Here is a 24,355-nt window from a genome sequence, read left to right as displayed (position 1 = left end):
TGTTATCCATGTGTCTATCTATGAATAGCCTAAATATCTGCCTCTACCACCCCTCTGGCAGGGCATTCGATACACCCACTACTCTCTGTGTAAAAACCTCCCTATACGTTCCTGCAAACACCTTAAAGTACGACCCATTGTATTAGCTATTTCTGCCCTGGGAAAAAGCTCCCGGCTGGCCACTCAATCTATGTTTCTCATCATCTTGTACACCTCTGTCGAGTCACCTCTCATCCTTTTTCACTCCAAAGAGCTCACTCAATCTCTCTTCATGAGACATGCCCTCTAGTCTCTGTAAATCTCTGCACCCCCTCTAAAGCTTCCTATCATGAAGTGACCAGAATTGAACACAGTATTCCAAGTGTCGTCCAACTAGAGGAATGTGCGGACTAACCATGAAGAAGGGTTGAGTGAGCGAGGGCTTTCTCTTTGGAGCGAAGGAGGAGGAGAGGTGACCTGATAGAGCTGTACAAAATGATAAGTGGCATAGATGGAGTGGGCAGCCAGAGATTTTTTCCCAGGGTGGAGATGGCTAATATGAGGGGTGAAAATTTAAAGGTGATTGGAGGAAGGTATAGGGGGGAATAACATCGGAGCTAAATTTTTTTTTACACAGAGAGTGGAGAGTGCATGGATTGTGCTGCCGGGGGTGGAGGTGGAGACAGACGCATTTGGGATATCAAAGAGTCTTTTAGACAGATGGATGATATAAAAATGGAGGGCTATGTAGGAGGGAAGGGTTAGATCGATATTAGAGCAGGTCAAAAGGGCAGCACATCGTGGGCCAAAGGGCCTATACTGTACTGGTCTTTATTCTATGTAAACCTTTGCAGAAACATTGTTCCACATTGTGATTCTAATGAGCTAAACCAGTGTGAGTAGATTAACAAATTAAAAACAGTAGGAGATCTTATCAAAATGTGACTTCATGTTTATATTTCAGCATGATGTAATTGCCAGGAAACTGGGGTTACTTATGGATATCATACTTGAAAATAGATAATATTTTAATTTCTTCTGTATTGACTCTCTACTTAAACATCATTGATTATGTCTGTGAGTTCTGTTATGTGTGGTATCTGTCAGTGCGTTTTTAAAAAAAAATGTTCTGGTGAGGTACTTTCTCTCAATCAATTAATCAGAGTTTCGCAACCTCACGCTGACCATCGAGGGAAAGCGTGGGCTGATATTCAGGTCTCTGTTGATTCATGAGCATCGGCAGTGAACGCAAGCTGTTACATTTTGTAATGTGAGGTTGACTCGTCAGGATTAAGATTGTGACTAGAGCATGGGAGAAGTAATCTTCAGTTGGTAAATTGGTTTTTCATTGTGTTAATGGATGAGGAGCATTTTGATGGCTGTGGGCCTGTACGCCGGGACTATAGAAGAGACGGAGGGATCTAATTGAAACCTGTCAAATATTGAAAGGCCTGGATAGAGTGGACGTAGAGAGGGTGTTTCCAGTTGTGGGGAAGTCCAGGACCAGAGGGCGCAGCCTCAGAATAGAAGGGCGTCCATTTAGAGTAGAGATGGTGAGTCTGTAGAATTCATTGTCACAGTCGTCCTTTGGAGACCAAGTCATTGGGTATATTTAAAGTATATACTGGAAATTCAAAGCAACGTGGCCAAGTGGTTAAGGCGTTCGTCTAGTTATCTCAAGGTTGCTAGTTTGAGCCTCAGCTGTGGCAGCATGTTTGTGCCCTTGAGCAAGGCACTTAACCACACATTGCTCTAGTGTCTGTGTGAGGAGTGGTGCCCCACACAGACTTCCAATCTGCGCCTTGTAAGGCATGAAAATGCCCGACGCAGGTCTCTCATGGCCTGAGTCGACGTTCCCTCCCAAAGTGGTAGCTTATAGGTTTTTGACTGGTAAGGGTGTCAAAGATTGCGGGGAGAGGGCAGGAAAATGGGGTTGAGAGGGATAATAAATCAGCCACGATGGAATGGTGGAGAAGACTCAATGGGCCGAATGGTCTAATTCTGCTCCTATGTCATGTGATCTATGGTCACGCACTAAGGTACAGTGAAGAAACTTGTTCTGCATGCCACTCATACAGTTTATTTCATTGCAACAGTGCATTGAGGTAGTACGAGGTAAAACGATAACAACGTAGAATAACGTGGTACGGTTACAGAGGAAGTGCGGTGCAGGCAAACAATAAGGTACAAGGTCGTAATGAGGTACGTTGTAAGCTCAGGAGTCCGTGATGGAATGGCAGAGTAGACTCGATCGGCCAAATGGTCTAATCCTCCTATTTCTTATGGCCTTATGGTAGGTGCTTTCTGCCTTTTGTATCTTCTGCCCGATGGGAGAGGGGAGTGATAAGAGAATGTATTGGTTGGGAAGGGTCTTTGATTATGTTACCTGCTTTACTGAGTCAGTGAGAAGCGTTGACAGAGCCCACGAAGGGGAGGCTGGTTTCCGTGATGTGCTAATTTACGTCCACAACTCGCTACCGTTTCGTGTGGTCACGCGCATTACCATTGGGGTAACGAGCCACAATAATTCCAGAGAGGATGGACCTCGGGCCATAGTAAACACTAAGCCAGAGTTTGCAACATGGGTTGGCAAATATAAGCTATTTGTCTGCTTTTTGATGAATCATCTCTTGCAATAATTTATTTTACTGATCTGTAAATATGTATGTTGATCATAGAACATGTACAGAGGTGATGTCAGGGGTAGGTTTTTTACGCAGAGAGTGGTGAGTGTGTGGAATGGGCTGCCGGTGGCAGTGGTGGAGGTGGAAATGATAGGGTCTTTTAAGAGACTCCTGGATGGATACATGGAGCTTAGAAAAACAGAAGGCTATGGGTAAGCCTAGGTAGTTCTAAGGTACGGACATGTTCGGCACAGCTTTGTGGGCGAAAGGGCCTGTATTGTGCTGTAGGTTTTCTATGTTACTAATGGTGCAGCACGGGAATAAAGGAATACACACAAAATGCTGGAGGAACTCAGCAGGCCAGGCAGCATCTGTGGAAAAGACTAAACAGTCGACATTTCGGGCAGACGCCCTTCATCAGGACTCGATCCAAAGCATTAACTATTTACTCTTTTCCATAAATGCTATCTGGCCTGCTGACTTCCTCCAGTGTTTTGTGAGAGTTGCTTTTAATTTCCAGCATCTGCGGACAGCCACTTAAAGTAATTACTTTTGTCTACATGATGCCTATATCCTTCCATTTTCCTCATATTCATGTGCCTATCTAAATATCTCTTAAAAGTCCCATAATATATTTGCCTCTGCCACCACCCCAGAAAGCGCAATCCATGCACCCACCTCTCTGTGCAAAAAAAAAATCTTGCCCCTCACATCTCCTTTAAATTTTCCTCTTCGCACTTTAAATGCATGCCCTCTGGTTTTAGACACTTCAAGCCTTGGGCGGAAAAATATATTTTCTGTCTACTCTCTCATTATCTTATAAACCTCTGTCAGATTTCCTCTCAACCTCTGCCTCCCCAGAAAAAAAAAAACAGCCCAAGTTTGTCTATCTGATCAAACAAAAATTAATAGTTCTCCTGTGGCTGTGGGTCCTGAGATAGGGTTACATTATTTCAGAAATTCATCTGAGGTAATTTTGATAATTTGAGAATGTTTGACCGGAAATTGAGAGCTGAGACAACAGGATACAAGTTAGAAATGGATTTTCTACTTCAGCCTCTAATTAAATCAATTTGGTTGTTTCTTGATTTATGAAAATAATGTGTTCCTGGAAAATGATCTTTAATTTTCTTAAATTGATGAAGGGGTATAATGCACTGTGGGTCTGTCTGTACATTGTACTCCTGTGTACAAAGTCTGGCTACAAATCATGATGGAAAACAACTGTGTGTCCCCAAAGAATCTGTGACATTACAGCAAATTTGTAAATAGAACTTCCGTTAAGTTGAGAAGCTGCCATATTTCTGGTTTTAAAGTTGTTCTCAGGGAAAGGGTTAACTTATGAAGAATATTTAATGGCTCTGTGCCTGTACTCGCTGAAGTTTAGAATGATGGTGGTTGTTGGGGGGGGCGGGGGGTGATCTCATTGAAACCTACTGATTATTGAAAGGAACTGATAGGGTGATAATGTTTCCTATAGCGGGAGAGTTTAGGACTAGAGGGCACAGCTTCAGAATTGAAGGACGTCCTTTTAGAACAGGTGATTGTAGAAAACTATGAGGTGACACAGTAGTGTAGTGGTTAACACAACGCTTTACAGTGCCAGCGACTGGGGTTCAATTCCCGTCACTGCCTGTAAGGAGTTTGTATATTCTCCCCGTGACTGCGTGGGTTTCCTCCCACAGTCCAAAGACATAGCGGTTGGTAGGTTAATTGGTCATTGTACATTGTCCAATGATTAGGGGGTTGATGGGTGGCATGGCTTGAAAGCCAGAAGGGCCTGTTTGGTACTATATCTCAATCAATCAATAAATAAGCAATAAATAAACATAGATGAAGAGGAATTTCTTCAGCAGAGGGTAGTGAATCTGTGGAATTCATTGCCACTGGCAGCTGTGGAGTCCAGGTCACTGAGTGCATTTGAAGCTGAGGTTATTAGGTTCTAGATTAGTAAGGGTGTCAAAGGTTAAAGGGAGAAGGCGGGAGAATGTGGTTGAGAGGGAAAATAAATCAGTCATGATGGAATGGCTGAGTTGACTCGATAGGCTGAATGGCCTAATTCTGCTTCTATGTCTTATGAGCTTATAGTTTTTCTGCAACTTTCTTTGCTGCTGAAATGTTCATCTTGCAGTGAATTTTTGGATTATAAGTGATTTGTTTTTCTGAGGATTGGAACAAATTTCAATTTTTGATCTCCTAATGTCAGTCACGGTGGAGAGAAACTCTGATCTAACGTGTTTACATTGGAGAGGGTTGAGGTGATGTGCAATTCAGGCCTTAACTGTGGAAATATGGACGCTATAAATTTAAAAATGTGCCTGCTGACTTATTGCGGGTCTGTTACAACTCACGTTGCTTCATATTATTTACGAGGGGTGATTGATAAGTTCGTGGCCTAAGATAGAGGGAGTCAATTTTAGAAAACCTAGCACATTTATTTTTCAATATAGTCCACTCCTACATTTATACACTTAGTCCAGCAGTCGTGGAGCATACGGATCCCTCGGTGTCTTGGACCTCCAGAAAGTGGTCCACAGCCGGGGTGATTGATAAGTTTGTGGCCTAAGATAGAAGGAGATGAGTTATTAACTTCAAACTTTCTGCGTTTTCACTCAAAGATTTGAACTGCACGTGCATGTAACGAGAGCTGTATAACTCATCTCCTTCTGCCTTAAGCCACCAACTTATCAATCACCCCTCGTATTTGCACAGTTTGCCTTGCGCATTGGTTGTCTGTCAGTCTTTAGAGCATAGAGCAGCACAGCACAGGCCCTTCGGCCCATAATGTTGTGCTGACCTTTCAATCGTATGTCTATGAAGGTTCTCGAGTCATCCAGGTTGTTGTATATCAGGCAGTAGTAAATGAAGGCAACTGGATTTGTAAACTCTGAGTTGTTTAAATATTATAGCAAAGATGGCTTCTTAAACCCCTGTTAACGACCCTCATGTGATTGCTACACCTTGAAACAACGCACGGAGTTTATAAGCAGGAAAACTACCCAGCATGGATCAGAACTGAAGAAGCCTCTCGGATGAGTGGTGAAACGTCTTCTAGACAACACAGCAAGTCTAGTTGCCTTGATTTACTACTGCTTGATAAACACTGAAATCAATTTAACCCTTCCCTCCCACACAGCCCTCCTTTTTAATCATTCATGTACCTATTTAAGAGTTTCTTAAACGTCCTAATGTACGTGCCTCTGTCACCATCCCTGGCAGGGCATTCCACTCACCACCACTCTTTGTGTAAAAACCTACCTCTGACATACCACCTGTATTTTCCTCCAATCTCCTAGAAATGATGCCCTTGAAAATTAGTCATTTTCATCCTGGGGGGAAAGATCTGGCTGTCCACTTGATCTATGCCTCTTATCAGCTGTACAACTATATCAAGTCATTTATTGATGTCTAGTTTTTCATCGTTATATTATTTTTTTTTACTGTGAATGCCTGTAAGAAAATGAATCTCAAGGTAGTGTACGGTAACATGTATGTAATTTGATAATAAATTTATTTTGAACTTTGAAATCATGATGCTACTTTGAAGCCAAAAAGATGTGTTTTCCAAGTTCTGTAACCAGAAGAGTTCACAAGTCAGCAATGAGGCTGCAAATTGTGTTCTCGTAGCCAAAGATTCCTGCAGCAGCCTGTGAATCCGTCCCCCTGGTCTCCCATAGTCACGCAGGACTGGTTGCTCACTGTAAATTGCCCTTGGAATATAGGTGTGCAGGAGAAACTGGGGGGAGTTGATAGAAATGTGGAAACAATGGACTGTAGACTTGTACTTGACATTTGGTGAGGACCTGATGAAGGGTTTCGGCCCGAAATGTTGACTGTTTATTCCCTTCCTTAGAAGTTGCCTGTCCTGCTGAGTTCCTCCAATATTTTGTGTGTGTTACTCTGCATTTCCAGCAGAATCTCTTGTCTTTAAATATCTCAACTGTAGTCTGGGGTACCTTGACCAGGAAGACTGTAGCAGTTCAGGAAGACATATCACACCACTTTCTCAAAGGCAGCTTGCTAGTTAAATGATCCCTAAACTGGACCTTCAGAATGGCAAACTGTTCAAATTGTATTGGTTTCACACGACGACTGAGGAGATGTGGGTATGTCCAGAGCAAGAATAAAGTCAACAAATGTCCACCTTCCTGTTTTCCCCCTGGTCTTCACTACTATATGCTCTTCAGTTGATTTTTTCTGGAAAAGAGGAGCCAGCTAATCATTCTTAATTGGATTGACATTTATGATGGTAAATTTGGGTTGGGATGATCAAAATCGTCACTAATTCTGGTAGCTTCTTTGCTGTGAGATTCCAAAATTGCATTCCACAGTTAACCTATTCACCAAATTGGCATCAAGGAGATGCTCCAAGTCTATCACCGCTAGGACTACACATCTTCTCTGAAGCTCCAGCTTCTCTACAAAACTCACTCAGGTGTAATACCTTAACAGTCTCTGCCCAACATCCATTAAATGGTCTTTCCTGCCCTCCTTGTTCTGTTGGTAATTATTTAATCTATTCCTGTGTTCACATTTGTTTAAGTTTGATTATTGACTTTTGCGCATGTGAGCATTCTACTAATTAGTGGTTACTCCTGGCCGTTTGCACTATTGTCTTGTAAATTGTCGGTTGCTATTGTGTTGTCTGATATGGTATTGTCCTGTGTTTTATGCTTGGCACTGAACCACAGTCAATTCTGGTATGTTTCACATACTGGCAATAAAGTGATTCTGTAATGTGCTCTGGTTTCCTCCAACAGTCCAAAGGCGTACCAGTTGGTAGGTTAATTGGTCATTGTAAATTTTCATGAGATTAGGTTGAGATCAAATTGGGGGTTTCCGAGCGGACAGCTTGAAGGGCTGGAAGGGCTTGGTTCTTGCTGTTTCTCAATAAATACATAAATAATTGGGCAAGAGTGGATCATTTGCAATTATACTCAATTTTTATTTAGTCATGGGTGGGGGAGAAATTGGGATTAATTTTCATCGATTCCTTGACTGATTAAGGTAGAGTTCCTTATGGTGGAAGTAGACTTTGTGATATATAGTCTAGAAATGAGATTACTATGCCATTATTATCCTTTACATTCTCCTTTTAGGATTCAATTAATAAAGTAACATTAATACCACAAATTTATCATGAACAGAGGCAAGATGGTGCCAGCAATCAACATAATTTACGGTGTTGTCTTGCACAGTTCAGAAATTACTCATTCTTCTCCTCTCCTTTTAAATATACTTCTGCGACTAATCTGTGTGTGATTAGAGCCTGTAATTCACATTTCGATGACAGGCTTCTGGGCCGACTGAGGGATCTGGTGCTTTTGCGAGGGAATTTGGCGTGGTTGAGATTGAGGATAGGAATGGAGTGTGTGACCTAACGGTGGAGCGTAAACCCATGATCGGCTCCAATTTTCGACCTAGTCGCTGATTAAACTGTTCAGCATGATTGAAATCAACGAGGATGAAAGTGGAAGGCGAGCGGGTGTTCAGCGCCATCTGCTTGCGTTTGACCGGTCTCCGTTTCCCTCTCGCTCGTTGCTGCCAAAGGAAGGTGTGGGAGTCCTGGCTCTTGGGAAGGTTTGATCTGCATGGTTTGTAGATTGGACTGATTTTTAGAGGGCTCCACAGCTCATGTTATATGTGTCTCTGATTTCTGGGTACTCCTTTTTCATTGCTATTTCGATTGGAATGGATTGGCTGTGCAGCCTGAAGTTAGTGAATGACACTGCACTAAGTTGAACTGAACAGAACTGAACTAACTGTTTCAAGGACTCTGCTGTTTGAGGTTTAATATTTTGTGTGTTATTTGTTTTTATACGTTGGGGGTTTGATATTTACTTTGGGTTCCACAGTGTTTCTTTGTTTTACGGCTGTCCATGGGAAAATGAATGTCTCGACTGTATACTGCATGCATACTTTAATAATGAATGCACTTTGAATCTGGTGAATTAACAAAACAGCCAAGCATCGAGCCGGAAGTCCCTGCAAACGACTCTGGGAACGGGTGAGAGGATCACAGGGGTCTCCCTACCAACCATTGGGGACATTTATCAGGAGTGCTGCGTACACAGGACCCTTAATATTATTAAGGATCCCACCCATCCATCCAGCATCCTCTTTGACTTTCTACCATCAGGCAGGAGACTCCAATGCATAAAGACAAGAACGGTCAGGGTGGAAGGAACACACACAAAATGCTGGAGGAACTCAGCAGGCCAGGCAGCATCTATAAGAAAAAAGTACAGTCGAGTTTTGGGCTGAGACTCTTTGGCAGGGCGTTTAAATCTTCCCTTCAGGGATGCCTCCCCTGAAGAAGTTTAAATTCTCCCTTCAGTCCTGAAGGGTCTCGGCCCGAAACGTCGACTGCACTTTTTCCCATAGATGCTGCCTGGCCTGCTGAGTTCCTCCAGCATTTTGTGTGTGATGCTTTGGATTTCCAGCATCTGCAGATTCTCTCTTCACAGTCAGGATGGAAAACAGTTCCTTCCCTCAGGCCATTAGACGTCTGAGCCCCCTGCCACATCGCATTCTGGTTCATCTGTCTGTACTTTACAATATTTACTTTATGCAGTTTAGTTTATTTATGTGTAATCCATCTGTAGAGTTCATCCTTACTTTCGTAAGTTATTACATGTTGTGTATACGATAGCACTTTACACCCTGGTTCCGAGAAACGTCTCGTTTGACGGTATACATGTACATAGTTAAACCACAATAAACTTGACCTGACCTGACTAGGAGTGGAAGTATATCATTTCCTTGTTAGAGACAGCCTGGGTAGACAGGGTGGTGAAGAAGTTGTTTAGCATGCTCACCTTCACCGGTCTGGATATTGAGTACAGGCATTGGCATGTCATGTTACAGCTCTACGAGATATTGGGAAGGCCATGTCTGGAGTATCGCTTGCAGTTCTGGTCACCCTGCTATGGAAAAGATGTCATCAGGCTGAACAAGGTACGAAAACAGATTTACAAGCACGTTATAAACACAAGAGATTCTGCAGATGCTGGAAATCCAGAGCAACACACGTAGAATGCTGGAGGAACTCAGCAGGTCAGGCAGTATCTCTGGAGAGGAATAAACATTTGATGTTTCAGGCTGAGAGCTTTCACTAGGACCAGAAAGGAAAGGAGAAGATGCCAGAATAAAAAGGTGGAGGGAGGGGAAGGAGGATTAGCTGGAAGGTGACAGGTGAAGCCAGGTGGGTGGGAAAAATAAAGGGCTGGAGAAGAAGGAATCTGATAGGAGCAGAAGTGAGGGAAGAAAGTGGGACAGCAGGGGGAAGGTGAAGATCAGGTGAAGAGAAACGATAAGAGGCCAGAGTGGGGAAGAGAAGAAGATGGAAGGGGAGAGGAAAAAATACCGGAAGGAGAAATCGGTGTTCATATCATCAGGTCAGAGGCTACCCAGGTGGGATATAAGGTGTTGCTCCTCCACCTTGAGGACGAGGAGGCCACGGACCGACATGTCACCGGGAAATTCCACTTTTGGCAGATGGAGTGGAGGTCCCCCAGTTTACATTGGGTCTCACCAGTGTAGCGGAGGCCACATCAGGAGCACTGGATACAATAGACAACCCTTGCAGACTCTCATGTGAAATATTGCCTGGAAGGATTGTTAGGGTCCCTGAATGGAGGTATGGGAGGAGGTGAATGTGCAAATGTACCATTTCTGTCTCTTGCAGGGATAAGTGCCAGGAGGGAGTTTACTGGGGAGGGACAAGTGGACAAGGGAATCACGAGTGGAGCGATTCCTGTGGAAAGCAGAGGTTGTGGGGGGGGCGTGGTGGGAGGGAAAGGTAAAGGTATGTTTGATGGTAGGATTCTGTTGAAGATGCTGAAAATTGTGGATAATAATGTGTCAGATGTGAAGACTCATGGTGTTGTAGGAGCTCTATCCCTTTTAAGGCGGTGGAAGGATCAGGACTGAAAGAAGGATTTAAACTTCTTCAGGGAGGCATCCCTGAAGGGAAGATTTAAACACCTTGCCAAAGAGCCTCAGCCCAAAACAATGACTGTACTTTTACCCATAGATGCTGCCTGGTTGCTGAGTTCCTCCAGCATTTTGTGTGTGTTCCTTCCATCTTGACTGTTGTTGCTTTTATGCATCGGAGTCTCCTGCCTGAAAGTCAAAAGAGGATGCTGGATGGATGGGTGGGATCCTTGATAATACTAAGGGCCTTGTGTACGCAGCGCTCCTGATAAATATCCCCGATGATTGGTAGGGAGACCCCTGTGATCCTCTCAGCCGTTCTTAGAGTCGTTCGTAGGGACTTCTGGCTCGAGGCTCGGCTGTTTTGTTAATTCACCAGATTCAAAGTAGATTCATTATCAAAGTGTACATGCAGTATACAGTCGAGAGATTCATCTTCCCATGGACCGCCGTAAAACAAAGAAACACTGTGGAACCCATTCAAGGTAAACATCAAACACCCAATGCATAAAAACAAATAACACACAAAATATTAAACCTCAAACCTCAGAGTCATTGAAACAGTTAGTTCAGTTCTGTTCAGTCCAACCTAGTGCAGTGTCATTCACTGACTTCAGGCTGCACAGCCAATCCACCCCGATCAAAATAGCAATGAAAAAGGAGTAACCAGAAATCAGAGACACATATAACATGAGCTGTGGAGTCCTCTAAAAATCAGTCCAATCTACAAACCGTGCAGATCAAACCTTCCCAAGACCCAGGACTCCCACACCTTCCTTTGGCAGCAATGAGCGAGAGGGAAAGGGAGACCGTGTCACTGAGTGATTGTGGTGCTCGTCTCTTGCTCTCATGGAGCATCTGTCCCTTCAGGGCAGCTGAAATGTGAGTTGCTTCCACATAGAGTGTGTCTTTCAGGGGCTGTAGATGCCTGCACGGCAGAATCAGGAGACAGATGGGATGAGACAGGCCCCAGTGAGAATTGCAGGGGTCCTGCTTTAATGGCTTTCTCTCTGTGTAATTGATAAATCCTGTTTCAAGGCATCAAAACTTCATCTGCTTCTGCACAATTATTTTTGGAGCGCAGAAAGAAACGTGTACAGAGCCTGTTGTGGATTCTTTAAAAATGCAGGTGTTCCAAAGCTTTGAACTTGGCACAGTAAGCTGCCCACAATCACTACCTCGGTCAAGGTCAGAGGAGGTTGTCTGGTGTGAAGCAAGCCAGGTTTGGGAGGAGGTTTCAGAGTGCAGTATTTTGGGAGGCACCAAAATATTGATGCCTTTGTTAAAATTTTATTTATGTTCTTATTTCAAGGTGCAACATGGTAACAGGACCAGTCTGTGCTGTGCCATTACACCCATCAACCAATTAACCTACTGACCTGTACCTCTTTGAAATGTGGGAGGAAACCCTCACGGCCAGGGGAAGGAACATACAAACCACGGAGATAATGTACAAACTTTGTACAGGCAGCAGCGGGAATTGAACCTGGGTCGCTGGCGATGTATTATCCTTGTGCTAATTACCGTGCCCATGTTAAACACAAGACAAGGCGCGCCTGGAACCATTTTCAGCCCTTGCCATAGGCTTCTGAGAGTAGCAAATCAATACCAGCCTGGGGAGAGGAGGGGTGGTGATGATTGAAACTTGTCAGAATCAATTCTGGCTTGTCAATAGACCAAGAACAGTTATATAAAGTCTGTGTTAGTAACTTCCAGATATTTTAAGATTGCAGTCAACTAAGCAGAAGTGAGAAAGGGATTTTATTTATTTATTACTGACTGACTTAGAGATAAAGCACAGAACAGGCCCTTCGGGCCCTTTGAGCCATGCTGTGCAGCAGCCCGCTGATTTAACCCTCGCCTGATCACAGAGCAATTTACAATGATCAATTAACCTCTTTGGACTGTGGGAAGAAACCCGAGCACACAGAGGAAACCCACGTGTACACAGGAAAGAACTTACAAACCTGCTTACAGGGGATACCAGAATTGAACTCTAAACTCCAACACCCAATCTGTAATAGCGTCGTTTTAGCTGCTGGGCTGCCGTGGAGTGGGTTGCAGAGAGCAAAACAATGCACAGGTAAATCAGTGCTCCAGTTTCGAATGTTTGAATTCCAAGAGAACACGGACAATTCCTGTTTGTTTAAATAAAATTGGAATAAAAAAGCATGAAATATTTCCCAAGATTTAGTAATTCTGCACTTTATAGGAGAAGGAGATCTTGAAGTTTATCTTTTAATTTGCCCAACGTTCTGTTCATCATTTTGTGCGTTCGGTTTTCCAATGTGTTGCAGAATGTTTACAGCTCAGAAGCTGGTCGCTAGACAAATGGATGATGCTTGCATGTGCATTTTACACTTCCCTACCCGACTGCCACCTCCCTCCTCCAGTCCCCCCAGAGCAATATCCTTCATCGAGGTACCATTCCATTTCCGTTTCTGATTTATGCTACCCGAACTTCCCAGTAGATGTACCTGCTTTGCAGTTGACTCAGTGTCTGATGAGAAAAGGCTGAGCGAGCTAGGGTTTTTCTCTGTGGCGTGAAGGAGCACGAGAGGTGATTTGGTAGAGGTGTACAAAGAGTATAGAGCAAGAGGACAGCCGGAGACTTCTTCCCAAGTTGGAACTGGCTAGTACAAAGGAGCTTAATTTCAAAGTGATTGGAGGAAAGTATGGGAGGGGGATGTCAGAGGTAGATTTCTTACACAGTGATGGGTGTGTAGTATGCCCTGCCAGGGATGGTAGTAGAGGCAGATATATTAGGTACATTTAGGAGACTGCTAGATAGGGACATGGATGATAGAAAAATGGAGCATTATGCTGGATGGCAGGGTTAGATTGATCTTAGAGTAGGTTAAAAAGTCAGTATAACATTGTGGGCCGAAGAGACTGTACTGTGCTGTCGTATCTTCTCTTGGTGGCAGTGAGTTCTTCATCCTATCTGCTCCATTCTTGTGTAAGGTTCTCTTGAGTTCCCTGTTATTTTATTGCTGTCTATCTTAACTGTGCCTTAATTCTGGTCTTTACAGCTGACAAAATGAAGGTAGTTAATTTTTGTAACCATATTGAGAACTGCAAAAGCCTTAGGCACTTCTATATAGCTAGGTGGCCTAAGATTTTGCACAGTACTGTAATAATTTTATATATATTGCACTGTGCTGCCACAAAAAACAAATTTCATGACATATGTGAGTGATGATAAACCTGATTCTGATATGGGTCTCTATTGTGGACTGAGAGTGGGAAGGGAAAGGGGGTTTATGGTTGTGGAAAGGGGAAGAAAGCAGGAAGCACCAGAAAGACATTCTGTAATGATCAATAAAGCAGTTGCTTGTAATCAAATGACCTTGCCACGTGTCTCAGGACTGGGTGTGTCTGCACTTGTGCTACCAATGCCCCCCCCCCCCCCGCCCCACTCCGGCACTACTTCTCTGCCACCTTTCCCACACCCCTCCCACGGCGCACCACCCTCACCATTCCCAACGTCCTTTGCTCCCCGCCTGATTTACAAATTCACTCTCCACTCCATGTTGACAATATAGTATTATACAAAAATCTTAGCACTATATATATATATATATATATATATATATATATATACCCAAGACTTTTACACGATACTGTGTACTCTTACCATACTGGTGTGAATGAACTGAGTAGTGTTGGAACAGGAGGAGTGACTGGGTGACGTTAATGGTTCTGGTAGAGGAATGTTCTGCTGCACTCTGGGTTGGAACACTGCATTCTGCATTCTTTGCACCCTGAAGAACTGTCTCAGCCTGAAACTTCGACTGTCTCTTCATTTCCGTAGATGCAGCCTGACCTGCTGAGTTCCTCCAGCATTTTGTGTGTGCTGCTCTGGATTTCCAGCATCTGCAGAATTTCTTGTGCTTATTGCTGCATTCTCCTTTGGCAATCTCTCGATAATACCTTCTAGCTGAGTTTCAATACTCAAAAATTACACGTAGCCATGGAGATGTAAATTAAATCCAGTATTAGACTCCTAAGGAACACCAGCTGTTTCACAATTTCTGGCTTTCTGAGGTGTTATATTTTAATGTGCATGACTGAAGCTATTAAGTTCTGTCATGGGGTGAGCTCTTTTTTTTTTTGTCTTTCAACTAGTTACATAAAACATAGGCTATAGAGCAGTACAGTGCAGGGCAGACCTTTGGCCTATAATGTTGTGCTGGTCTTTCAAACTTCCCCAAGATCAGTTTAAGCTTTCCCTTCCGCAGAGCCCACCGTTTTTCAGTCACCCATGTGCCAATCTTAAGAAGGGAGGAAGGCAGCAGAAAGGAAATTATAGGCCAGTTAGCCTAACCTCAGTGGTTGGGAAAGTGTTGGAGTCCATTATTAAGGGGGCCTTATCTGGTTGGCTGCCAGTGACTAATGATCAATATTGGGACTGTTACTTTTCACATTGTTCGTCAAAAGGTTTCACTCTCAGACAGTACGATAAATCGATGTATTGATGACATGCCACATGATGCTGAAAAGGTTTTGTGTGGTAAACTGAAAAACAACAGCTTCTCTATCCAGATTAACGAGTCAACAAGTCTCACTGATAAATGTCATGTAGCATTTGTAAGATTTATAAATGATGGTGAAGTGCAAGGAGACTTTTTCTGTTGCAAAGAGCTGCCCAAAACAAGCAAAGGCAAGATGTATTTAATGTTTTGACTTCATATCTGGAAACAAAAGGTATGTTTCAGAGGAACTGTATTGGCATCTGTACTGATGGTGTCGGCTCCGTGAGAGGTTTCCTTACTCTGTTTTAAAAAAAAGAAAATCTTGAATTTGTCACAACACACTGCTTTCTTCATAGAGAGGTGCTGATGTCAAAAACTCTTGGAGATGAAATGAAAAAAAAGTCCTGGACGATGCTACAAAAATGGTTAATTTTATTTAAAAAAAAGACCTGTATGCTCGAGAATGTTGAAAAAAAACTGTGTGAAAGCTTGGACAAAGAGCACACCAATTTCCTGCTCCATACAGAAATCTGGTGGCTTAGCAGAGGAAGAGTTCTCAACAGGGTGCTTGAGCTGAACAGTGAATTGCAGAAATACTTCCAAGAAAATCGTAGATCGGATTTTGCTGAGTGAAGATGAAGATGAAGAATGGCTGCAGAAACTAGTCGACTTAACTGACGTTTTTCATCATATGAACCAGTTGAACAAGTCTCTGCAAGGCCTTGGAGAAAATGATTTGGACTTCAAGTGAGAAGATTCTTGGATTTGAAAGGAAACTGTATCTTTGGAAAAATCATGTTGCAAAAGGAAATCTTGAAATGTTTCCACTGCAGCTCAGGCTTGAGTGAGGGAGGATATCAGAAAGTCTCAAGTTTTATTGAAAACTGAAATTTATTATGTTTGCCTTTTGAGTTTTTAAAATTTATGAAAGGGAAAGAAAGAGATCAAGTTCAAGAAAAGTAAGCTGAGCTTCATGACCTGTGTTTTTAAAGAAAGATTGGCTAAAAATCCATTCTCTAATCAAAAGAGCATTAACAATTATTTTTGGATTATTATATCTACAACTTACTGATTACTCTAACATACCTGGAGCTGTAGATGTAATATTTTTTTATGCAGGGGTTCCCTGAGACCTGAAAATTATTTCAAGTGTTCCTACAGGACAAAAATGTTGAGAAAGGCTGACTTAGACAAATTGGAAGACTGGGCAAAAAAGTGGCAGATGGAATGCAGTGTTGGGAAATGTAAGATAATGCATTTTGGTAAAAGGAATAATAGTGCAGACTGTTATCTAAATGGGGAGAAGATTCAAACATCAGAGGTGCAGGGGGCTTGGGAGTCCTCGTGCAAGACTCCCAGAGGTTAATTTACAGGTGGGGTCTGTGGTAAAGAAGGCAAATGCAATGTTGGCATTTATTTCAAGGGGGATACAATATAAAAACAAGGAGGTAACACTGAAGCTTTATAAGGCACTCGTCAGGCTGCACTTGAAGTATTGTCAACAGTTTTGGGCCCCATTTCTCAGAAAGGATGTGTTGTCATTGGAGAGAGTCCAGAGGAAGTTCACAAGGATGATTCTGGGAATGAAGGGGTTAACATATGAGGAGTATTTGGCAGCTTTGGGCCTGTACTCACTGAAATTTAGAAGATTGCGGGAGGATCCCATTGAAACCTACCGAATGTTGAAAGGATTAGATAAGGTGGATGTGGAGAGGATGTTTCCTATGGTGAGGGTTCCAGAACTAGAGGGCACAGCCTCAAAATTGAAGGGTGACCCTTTAGAACAGAAAAAGGAAAAGGAAAGGTACGTTGCATCTCGAGTTTCTCCGGTTAGCGGACAACTTCCCTCCGCACCTCTCTGACGTAGTGGGGAACCGCGTACGAGGCAAGTTACAGCAGTGGTTTGCCATTGGCTTCTGCTGGGTGAGTTTCCAAAGAAATCACCAGCTCGTAACCCAGCACGGATGGAAAGCGTGCAGGGGAGCCGGCTGGCTGGGTTCGGAGCCGGGACCTTTCGTACCGAAGTCCGACACTGATGCCACTACGCCACCAGCCGGGTCTTTAGAACAGAAACCAGCCCTTAATCTTGTTCACCTGTCAGCTTCCCAGCTCTTTACTTCACCCCTCCCCCTCTCCCAGTTTCACCTATCACCTACCACTTTGTACTTCTTCCCCCCGCCCCCACCTTTTTGCTCTAACTTCTCGTCTTTTTTTTTCCCAGTCCTGATGAAGTGTCTGAGCCCGAAATGTCAACTGTTTACTCTTTTCCATAGATGCTTCCTGGCCAGCTGAGTTCCTCCCGAATGTTGTGTGTTTTGCTTGGATTTCCAGCATCTGCAAATTTTCTCATCTTTGAGACTATTTTGGAAGTTGATGTCTTTCTGTTCTGATGCCTTTGGTAGTTGTGATTCTGGTTGGTTTTCAGCTGGGAACTCAAATATGTTTGAAGAAACTCTGTATTGGATGCAGACTTGGTCCCATCACCCAGGACATGCCCTCTTCTTATTGCTACCGTCAAGGAGGAGGTGCAGTACCCTCAACACAGACACTCAACATTTCAGAAGCAGCTTTTTGCCCTCTGCCATCAGACTTCTGAGCGGTCCATAAACCCATGTACACTACCTCACTGCACTCGCCTTCAAGCGTAGAGCAGAGGCCGAGACAGCGGATGTCCTTTCTCACACGTACAAGTTGCTGGACTTAAAATGAAGAGTGGGGGCCTCGTCTCTAACTCCTCCACATCCTAGTCCCTGAACCCCAACTCGACCCTTAACTCATAACTCTTCTCTCTGTCAGCAGAACCACCCCTGTGAACTTAAAAAACCCCCCAGCATCCATGGACTCACTTTACACTGCACGCTGTCGGAGCAGTGCTGCCAGGATAATCAAGGACACGACCCACCCAGCCAACACACTTTTCGTCCCTCTTCCCTCTGGGAGAAGGCTCAGGGGCTTGAAGACTCATATGGCCAGATTTGGGAACAGCTTCTTTCCAACTGTGATAAGACTGCTGAACAGATCCTGACTCGGATCTGGGCCGTACCCTACAAATATCCGGACCTGCCTCGGTTTTTTTGCACTACCTTACGTTCCCTTTTCTATTTTCTATTTATGATTTATAATTTAAATTTTTAATATTTACTTTCGATTTGTACTCCAGGGAGCACGAAGCGCAGAATCAAATATCGTTGTGATGATTGTACGTTCTAGTATCAATTGTTTGGCGACAATAAAGTATAAAGCTAAGTCCAAGCCACGATCTCAGGTGCCTGATGAAACTTACTCAAGGTTTTAGGAACAGTTTTTCCCCCTCTACCATCGGATTTCTGGATGGACAATATGTATTGCAATATACTGCTGCCACAGAACGGCAAATTCCATGACATATACCAGTGATATTAAATCTGATTCTAATATTGTTACTTTAAGGTGATATTGTGGCACTGGTATAATTTTTCAGATCTTAGTCTTTAAAAGAAAACCTAAAGATTCAATTACTCTTCCTAATTTTTTGCGGTCACTGGCAACACAACAAATATGACTAGAAAACCATCCTTAACTTTCCAAGTATATTGTGCCCTATTAGTTACTGAAGCTGCGAGATTTCACTTCAGATCTTGACCTTTTCTTAACACTGCCAATTAGCCAAGAGCTGCCCTTGCTTTCTGGTTTATATGTCATTCTGGTAGTTGGGAAATGATATAATACTATGGTACAAGGACGCAGTAAAGGGCAATTTCCGAACTGATTGACGATCCAGCCCGTAATTAAATTTGAACATTTCGTCCTCTCTTGTTATTTCAGTGCAACTTGCGGCTTTCATTCTGATTGAATGCGAGGTTGAAAGCGCAGGACACTATTCTGAAATATTTCGGCATGGTATTACTTTATAAATGCTTTTTATTTTAAATAGACCCATTATACTGTATGAAATAATCCTTCAGTGCTAATGATGGTTTTTCACAAGTGGCGAATTGTTATTGCACATCTCTTATTTTGGAAAGCTTTTCCTGACAAAGCCCATTTTCAGATATCGGCTGCCCTTCGCACTGTTTCATTTGCGTGCACAGACTGTTAATGAGCTAGATTGGACCAAAACTATGGCAATGTTTGAGTTCAGATTTTACTGGGAGTATTGAGTGTATTTATTGAATTAAAGATTGGCTTTTAATATTCAAATAGATCTAATACCAGACGCTGATAATAAATCAGAATCATAATCGGGTTTAATATCGCGAGCTGCCAGCATAAGGTTCGAATGTAACATTTAAGAGAAGTTTGGACAAGTGTGTTTGGAGTGCTATGCACTGGGTGCACATCGATGGGTCGAGGCAGAATAATATTTGAGCACGGACTAGATGGGTCAAAGGGCCTGTTTCTGTTCTGTGGTGCTCTATGGCTTTTGAATTCTGTGTCACTTACCTCAGAATTACTTTGTACAATTGGTGAGGATGTTTAATGTTTCTGATAGCTTTTTGTTTCCTCGCAGCCTGCGTGATGACAGGATTCGTGTGGAGCGGATGGACAGTTTCCATTTTGAGTATTCAAACGCGTTCCAAGTCACCACAGAGTTTTATTCGCCTGGAGCTTCTGATATGTCAGGTAGAGTCTTGCCGTGGTCCCATTGTGGTTAAGCATCAGCATCTCCAAGTATGAGTTTGAATCCCACCACAGCAAATGGATAATTCAGAATTTTTCTTAAAGATAAGTTACTGTAACATTGACAGTGATACTACTGGGTTGTTGTTGGAGCACATCCGGTTTACAAAGCTGTAATTCTTCCCTGGTGACCTACACATGACCAGACAGAATACAATCCATAATTCCTTGAACTTGCCGTCACAGGTAGAATTGTTTTTTCTGGCCTTGCGGTGAGGAGTCCCGTGACCATAAAAACCTAGGACAGATGGTTATTGGATATTGGCTTCAAAGGAGAAGACAGAGAGTGGTAGGAGATGGTTGCCTCTGTGACTGTAGGCCTGGACTAGTGGTGTGCTGCAGGGATTGGTGCTTGGTCTGCTGTTGTTTGTTATCTGAATGATAACGTGGTTAACTGGGTCAGCAGATTTGCAGATGATGCCAAGATTGGGAGCTTAGTGGATAGCAAGGAAGGCTGTCAAAGCTTGCAGTAGGATCTAGACCAGCTGGAAAAATGAGCTGAAAAATGGTAGATGGAATTTAATGCAGGGAAGTGTGAGTTGTTGCACTAACACAGTGAACGATAGATCTGGGAGTACAGATTCATAATTCCTTGAAAGTGGTGTTGCAGTTAGATAGGGACGTAAAGATAGCTTTTTGCATGTTGGTCTTTGTAAACCAGAGTGCTGAATACAGGAGTTGAGATGTTATATTGAAGTTGTGTAAGATGTCGGTGAGGCCTGATTTGGGGTATTGTGTGAAGTTTTGGTCAACCACCTGCAGGAAAGGTATCAATAAGATTGAAAGAGTGCAGAGAAAATTTACAAGAGCATGGGCAGGACTTGAGGACCTGAGTTATAGGAAAAGCTTGAAGAGGTTAGGGCTTTACTATCTGGAGTATAGGAGAATAGGGGCTTATCTGGACTCGGGGAGTGGGATGTCCCAGCTTGTAAGTGATAAATGTCGATTTAGGAACAGTGGGAAGCTACGGGTAACTCAAAGACCATAATATACGGGAGCAGAATGAGACTATTTAGCCCATTGAGTCAGCTCCAGCATTTCATCATGGCCCATCCATCTTCCCCCTCAGCCCCAATCCCCTGCCTTCTCCCCTATCCCTTCATGCCCTGACTAATCAAGAATCTATCAACCTCTGCCTTAAATATACCCAATCACTTGGCTTCCACAGGTGCTTATGGCAAAGAATTCCACAGATTCACCACTCTCTGGCGAAAGAAATTCCTCCTGCTCTCCGTTCTAAAAGGATGAGCCTCTATTCTGAGGCTGTGTCCTCTGGTCTTAGACTCTCCCACCCTTGGAAGTATCTCTCCATATCCACTTTATCAAAGCCTTTCACCATTTGATAGGTTTCTATGAGGTCACCCCTCATTTTTCTGAGTTCCAATGAATACAGTCTCAGAGCCATCAAATGCTTTTCATATAGATAGATATACTTTATTGATCCGGAGGGAAATTGGGTTTCGTTACAGCCGCACCAACCAAGAATAGAACATAATTATAGCAATACAAAAACCACAAACAATCAAACACCAATATGCAAACTATGCCAGATGGAAATAAGTCCAGAACCAGCCTATTGGCTCAGGGTGTCTGACCCCCCACGGGAGGAGCTGCAAAGTTCAATGGCCACAGGCAGGATCAACCTCCCGTGATGCCCAGTGTTGTATCTCGGTAGAATGTGGCCGGAGTCCAACAGCAAAAAGTTCAATACCCGGTCTACAAACACGTTCCTCGATCGTAATATGACCAGGATTGCACCATCCATTGTCAAGCCATTCAATGCCAGAGTGATATTTATGAACCTCCTTTGAACCCTCAGCACATCCTTCCTTAGATAAGGAGCTACATGTGTCTTTTCTGACTCAAGTACAAGCTGCTTCATTCTGAGTGGTCACATCTGTACCTCTGGCTCTATGGTATAGCAAGTAATTTGGAGAGATAACGGAGCATGTGATCTTATTGCAAGGGGCATGAAGTATAAAATAACCACGTTTTAATGCAGCTTTACAGGGTGCTGTTGAGAGTGCCTGATGTACTGTGTAGCGTTTTGAAGGAGGCTGCATTGCAGAGGAGGTGGAGGCAGTGTAGAGAGTGCTCACTAGTTTGGTTCCTGGGCTGAAGTGTCTGAGGTAATTGGACGTAGCACATGGAAGACAGGAAAATGAAGAGCTATGTAGGAGGGAAGGGTTAGCTTGATCTGCGAGTCGGTTACAAGGCCGGCACAACGTTGTGGACTGGAGATCCTGTTCTGTTCCTCGTTAACTGCAGGAGGATGTACTGTGTGGTGACGTATTTTAGCTCCCTAGATAGCTGATGTCCAGGGAAGGAAGGTGATTCACTCTGTCACGTTGTTTCCCTTTGCTCTGTGTAGACATCAGATAGCTGATGTCTTTTTGCCCTGTGAAAGAAGGGCTGTCACCCTGAACTCTGGAAGTGAATGAGGAGCAGATGTTGGTCCCTTGCTCCATCATTTCTAAAGGCTGGGGCTGATCTGATTATACTCTGCTGGTAATATCTGATCAGTCAGTATTTTTATGTGGACCATCGCCAAGTCCTGGGGTTGGTACTGGAGCTTGAGGCTGGAAGTCCAGAGTTGTTGGGCCAGGAGGTTGGGGCCGTAAAGTTGAAGGTCCTATGTCGGCATGTCTGGAAGTCGGAGGGCCGGTATCTGTCACTGTGAGTCCAGGCCAGGGACTGGAGGCCTGGTGTTTGAAAGTCTGGGGCCTAGGACTCTGAAGGCAGCCTGTCCTGGGGTTGGAGTGTGTGTGAGTAGGTGGATTGGTCACACAGCAACAGGGTCTTCTTGTTGCTGCTGCTTGTGATTTGTTGAACCTGGTGGGCATGCTATGTTGACATCAGAATGTGTGGTGAACTTGCGGGCTGGCCCCAGCACAGCCTTCGGTTGTGTTGTTTGTTTATGTAAATGACACATTTCGCTGTATGTTTCGATGTGCATGTGATAAATAAATGAATTTGAATAGATGAATCTGAATCTAGTACAGCTGCTCCTTGTATCGTTGAGATGTTTAAAATTAAATTGGATGTATTCTGTCCAGGTAGCCTCTAACCTGATTGCTCCTTTCAGTCTTTTTTCCTTCCCACTTCACCTTCTTCTATTCCCCACTCTGGCATCTTACGTACCTCTTCTCCTCACCTGCCTATCATCTCCCATGGTGCCCCTCCTCCTTCCCTTTCTCCAATGGTCCACTCTCCTCTCTTATCCGATACCTTCCTCTCCAGCCCTTTACCTTTCCCACCAACCTGGCTTCAACGATCACCTTCTAGCTAGTTCTCCTTCCCCTCGTCCCCACCTCTTTATTCTGGTGTCTTCCCCCTTCCTTTCCAGTCCTGATGAAGGGTCTCAGCCCGAAGCATCGACTATTTATTCGTTTCCATAGTTGCTGCCTGACCTGCTGAGTTCCTCCAGCATCTTCTGTGGGTTGCTTTGGATGCCTGGTGTTTTTCCAGTTAAGAATACTTCTGAAGTAAAAAGGCAATGCCTTTTAGATTCTGGAGCTTCCTTATCAGGTTTGGTAATATTGGATGTGGTTCTTGGCTCCCTGATTCTCATCACGCCACTCTGATAGAGAGAAACTTGTTATTTTGCAGAAGCGCAACAATTGTCCACAATATTAAATTTGGAGATACCGGTTGTATCCTGTTTGGGAGCCGTCATCAAATATCTATCTGAATTCAAACTGGAGAAAGTTCTAAACAATCTGAGGTGAGCTTGGGAACATGATTATGTGTTTTAGTTTCTGTTTTGCTTTGTAGCAATGCTCATGCACTTCTGAATTTGGGCTGCATTTACAGATGCTTGCAAATAAGCAGAAGGAAAATTCTTCCTAAGCCTCAGCATTTTGTGTGTTAATCATTACCTTCTAGGAAATGATCCCAAGATAGATGATCTCACTCGGTTACTGGGAGTGGGCCTGTATTTGATCTCCGCTCCTCGGGGATAGTGAGGAGGAAATGGAAGCCAGGCCAGAACGCTTTTTGGAAAATTTATTACGGAAAGTGGTTCTGGATGCCAATGGAGGCTGACCAGCTGACACGTGAAGAATTTTGTTTGGCAAACAGAATGCACAATTTAGCACTGCTGAATCCTTGAGTCACACGTACCTCAGGCCTCCCCCCCCCCCCCCCCACCTCATCTAGGCTAATCAATTTGACTACCTGATATTGTCCCACTTCCCTCTGTTTGGCTCCTGTACATCTAATACAGGGGTTCCTAACCTGGGGTCCATACACCCCTCGATTAATGGTAGATGGCATAAAAAAGATTGGAAACCCCTGCTTTAATACCTTGCTATCCAGGTGTCTTTTAAATGTAGTAGTACCACTTGCTCGTTACACGGTGCCTCACTAGAAAAACCTCCCCCACAGATTGTCTTTAAAATTTCTCCTCTCATATTAAACTAAGCCTACAAGTTGGAGAACAAGACTGACCAGCCCACCTTAACTGCGCCCCTCATGGTCTTATAGACCTCTGTAAGGTCACTCTCCGTCTCCTGCACTCCAGGGAAAAAGTGCCCCAGTTATCCACTCTCTCCTATGCTCTCCACACTCTCAAGCCCTACTGTCCTGGTAACATTCTTGTGAATTTTTTTCTGCACCCTTTCCTGATTAAGGATATCCTTCCTACCGCTGGGTGACCAGGACTGTGCACAATACTCCAAAGGC

At 43.6% G+C, this 24,355-nt stretch overlaps 1 protein-coding gene across 1 annotated transcript in view; it reads left to right on the top strand.

Moving 5' to 3' along the window:
- msh3 (mutS homolog 3 (E. coli)) overlaps positions 1-24,355 on the top strand; it is a 265,620-nt gene that overhangs the window by 48,907 nt on the left and 192,358 nt on the right. Inside the window, exons 9-10 of the mRNA XM_072281028.1 lie at positions 19,503-19,615; positions 23,282-23,396. Coding sequence (XP_072137129.1) covers positions 19,503-19,615; positions 23,282-23,396 — 228 coding nt within the window. The remainder of the gene's footprint in view (positions 1-19,502; positions 19,616-23,281; positions 23,397-24,355) is intronic.

This window comes from Mobula birostris, chromosome 17 (genome assembly GCF_030028105.1).
Source record: "Mobula birostris isolate sMobBir1 chromosome 17, sMobBir1.hap1, whole genome shotgun sequence".
In the NCBI taxonomy this organism is placed as follows: Eukaryota; Metazoa; Chordata; class Chondrichthyes; order Myliobatiformes; family Myliobatidae; genus Mobula; species Mobula birostris.
Note: the sequence above shows the minus strand (reverse complement) of the source record. Positions and strands in the feature narration are given on the sequence as shown.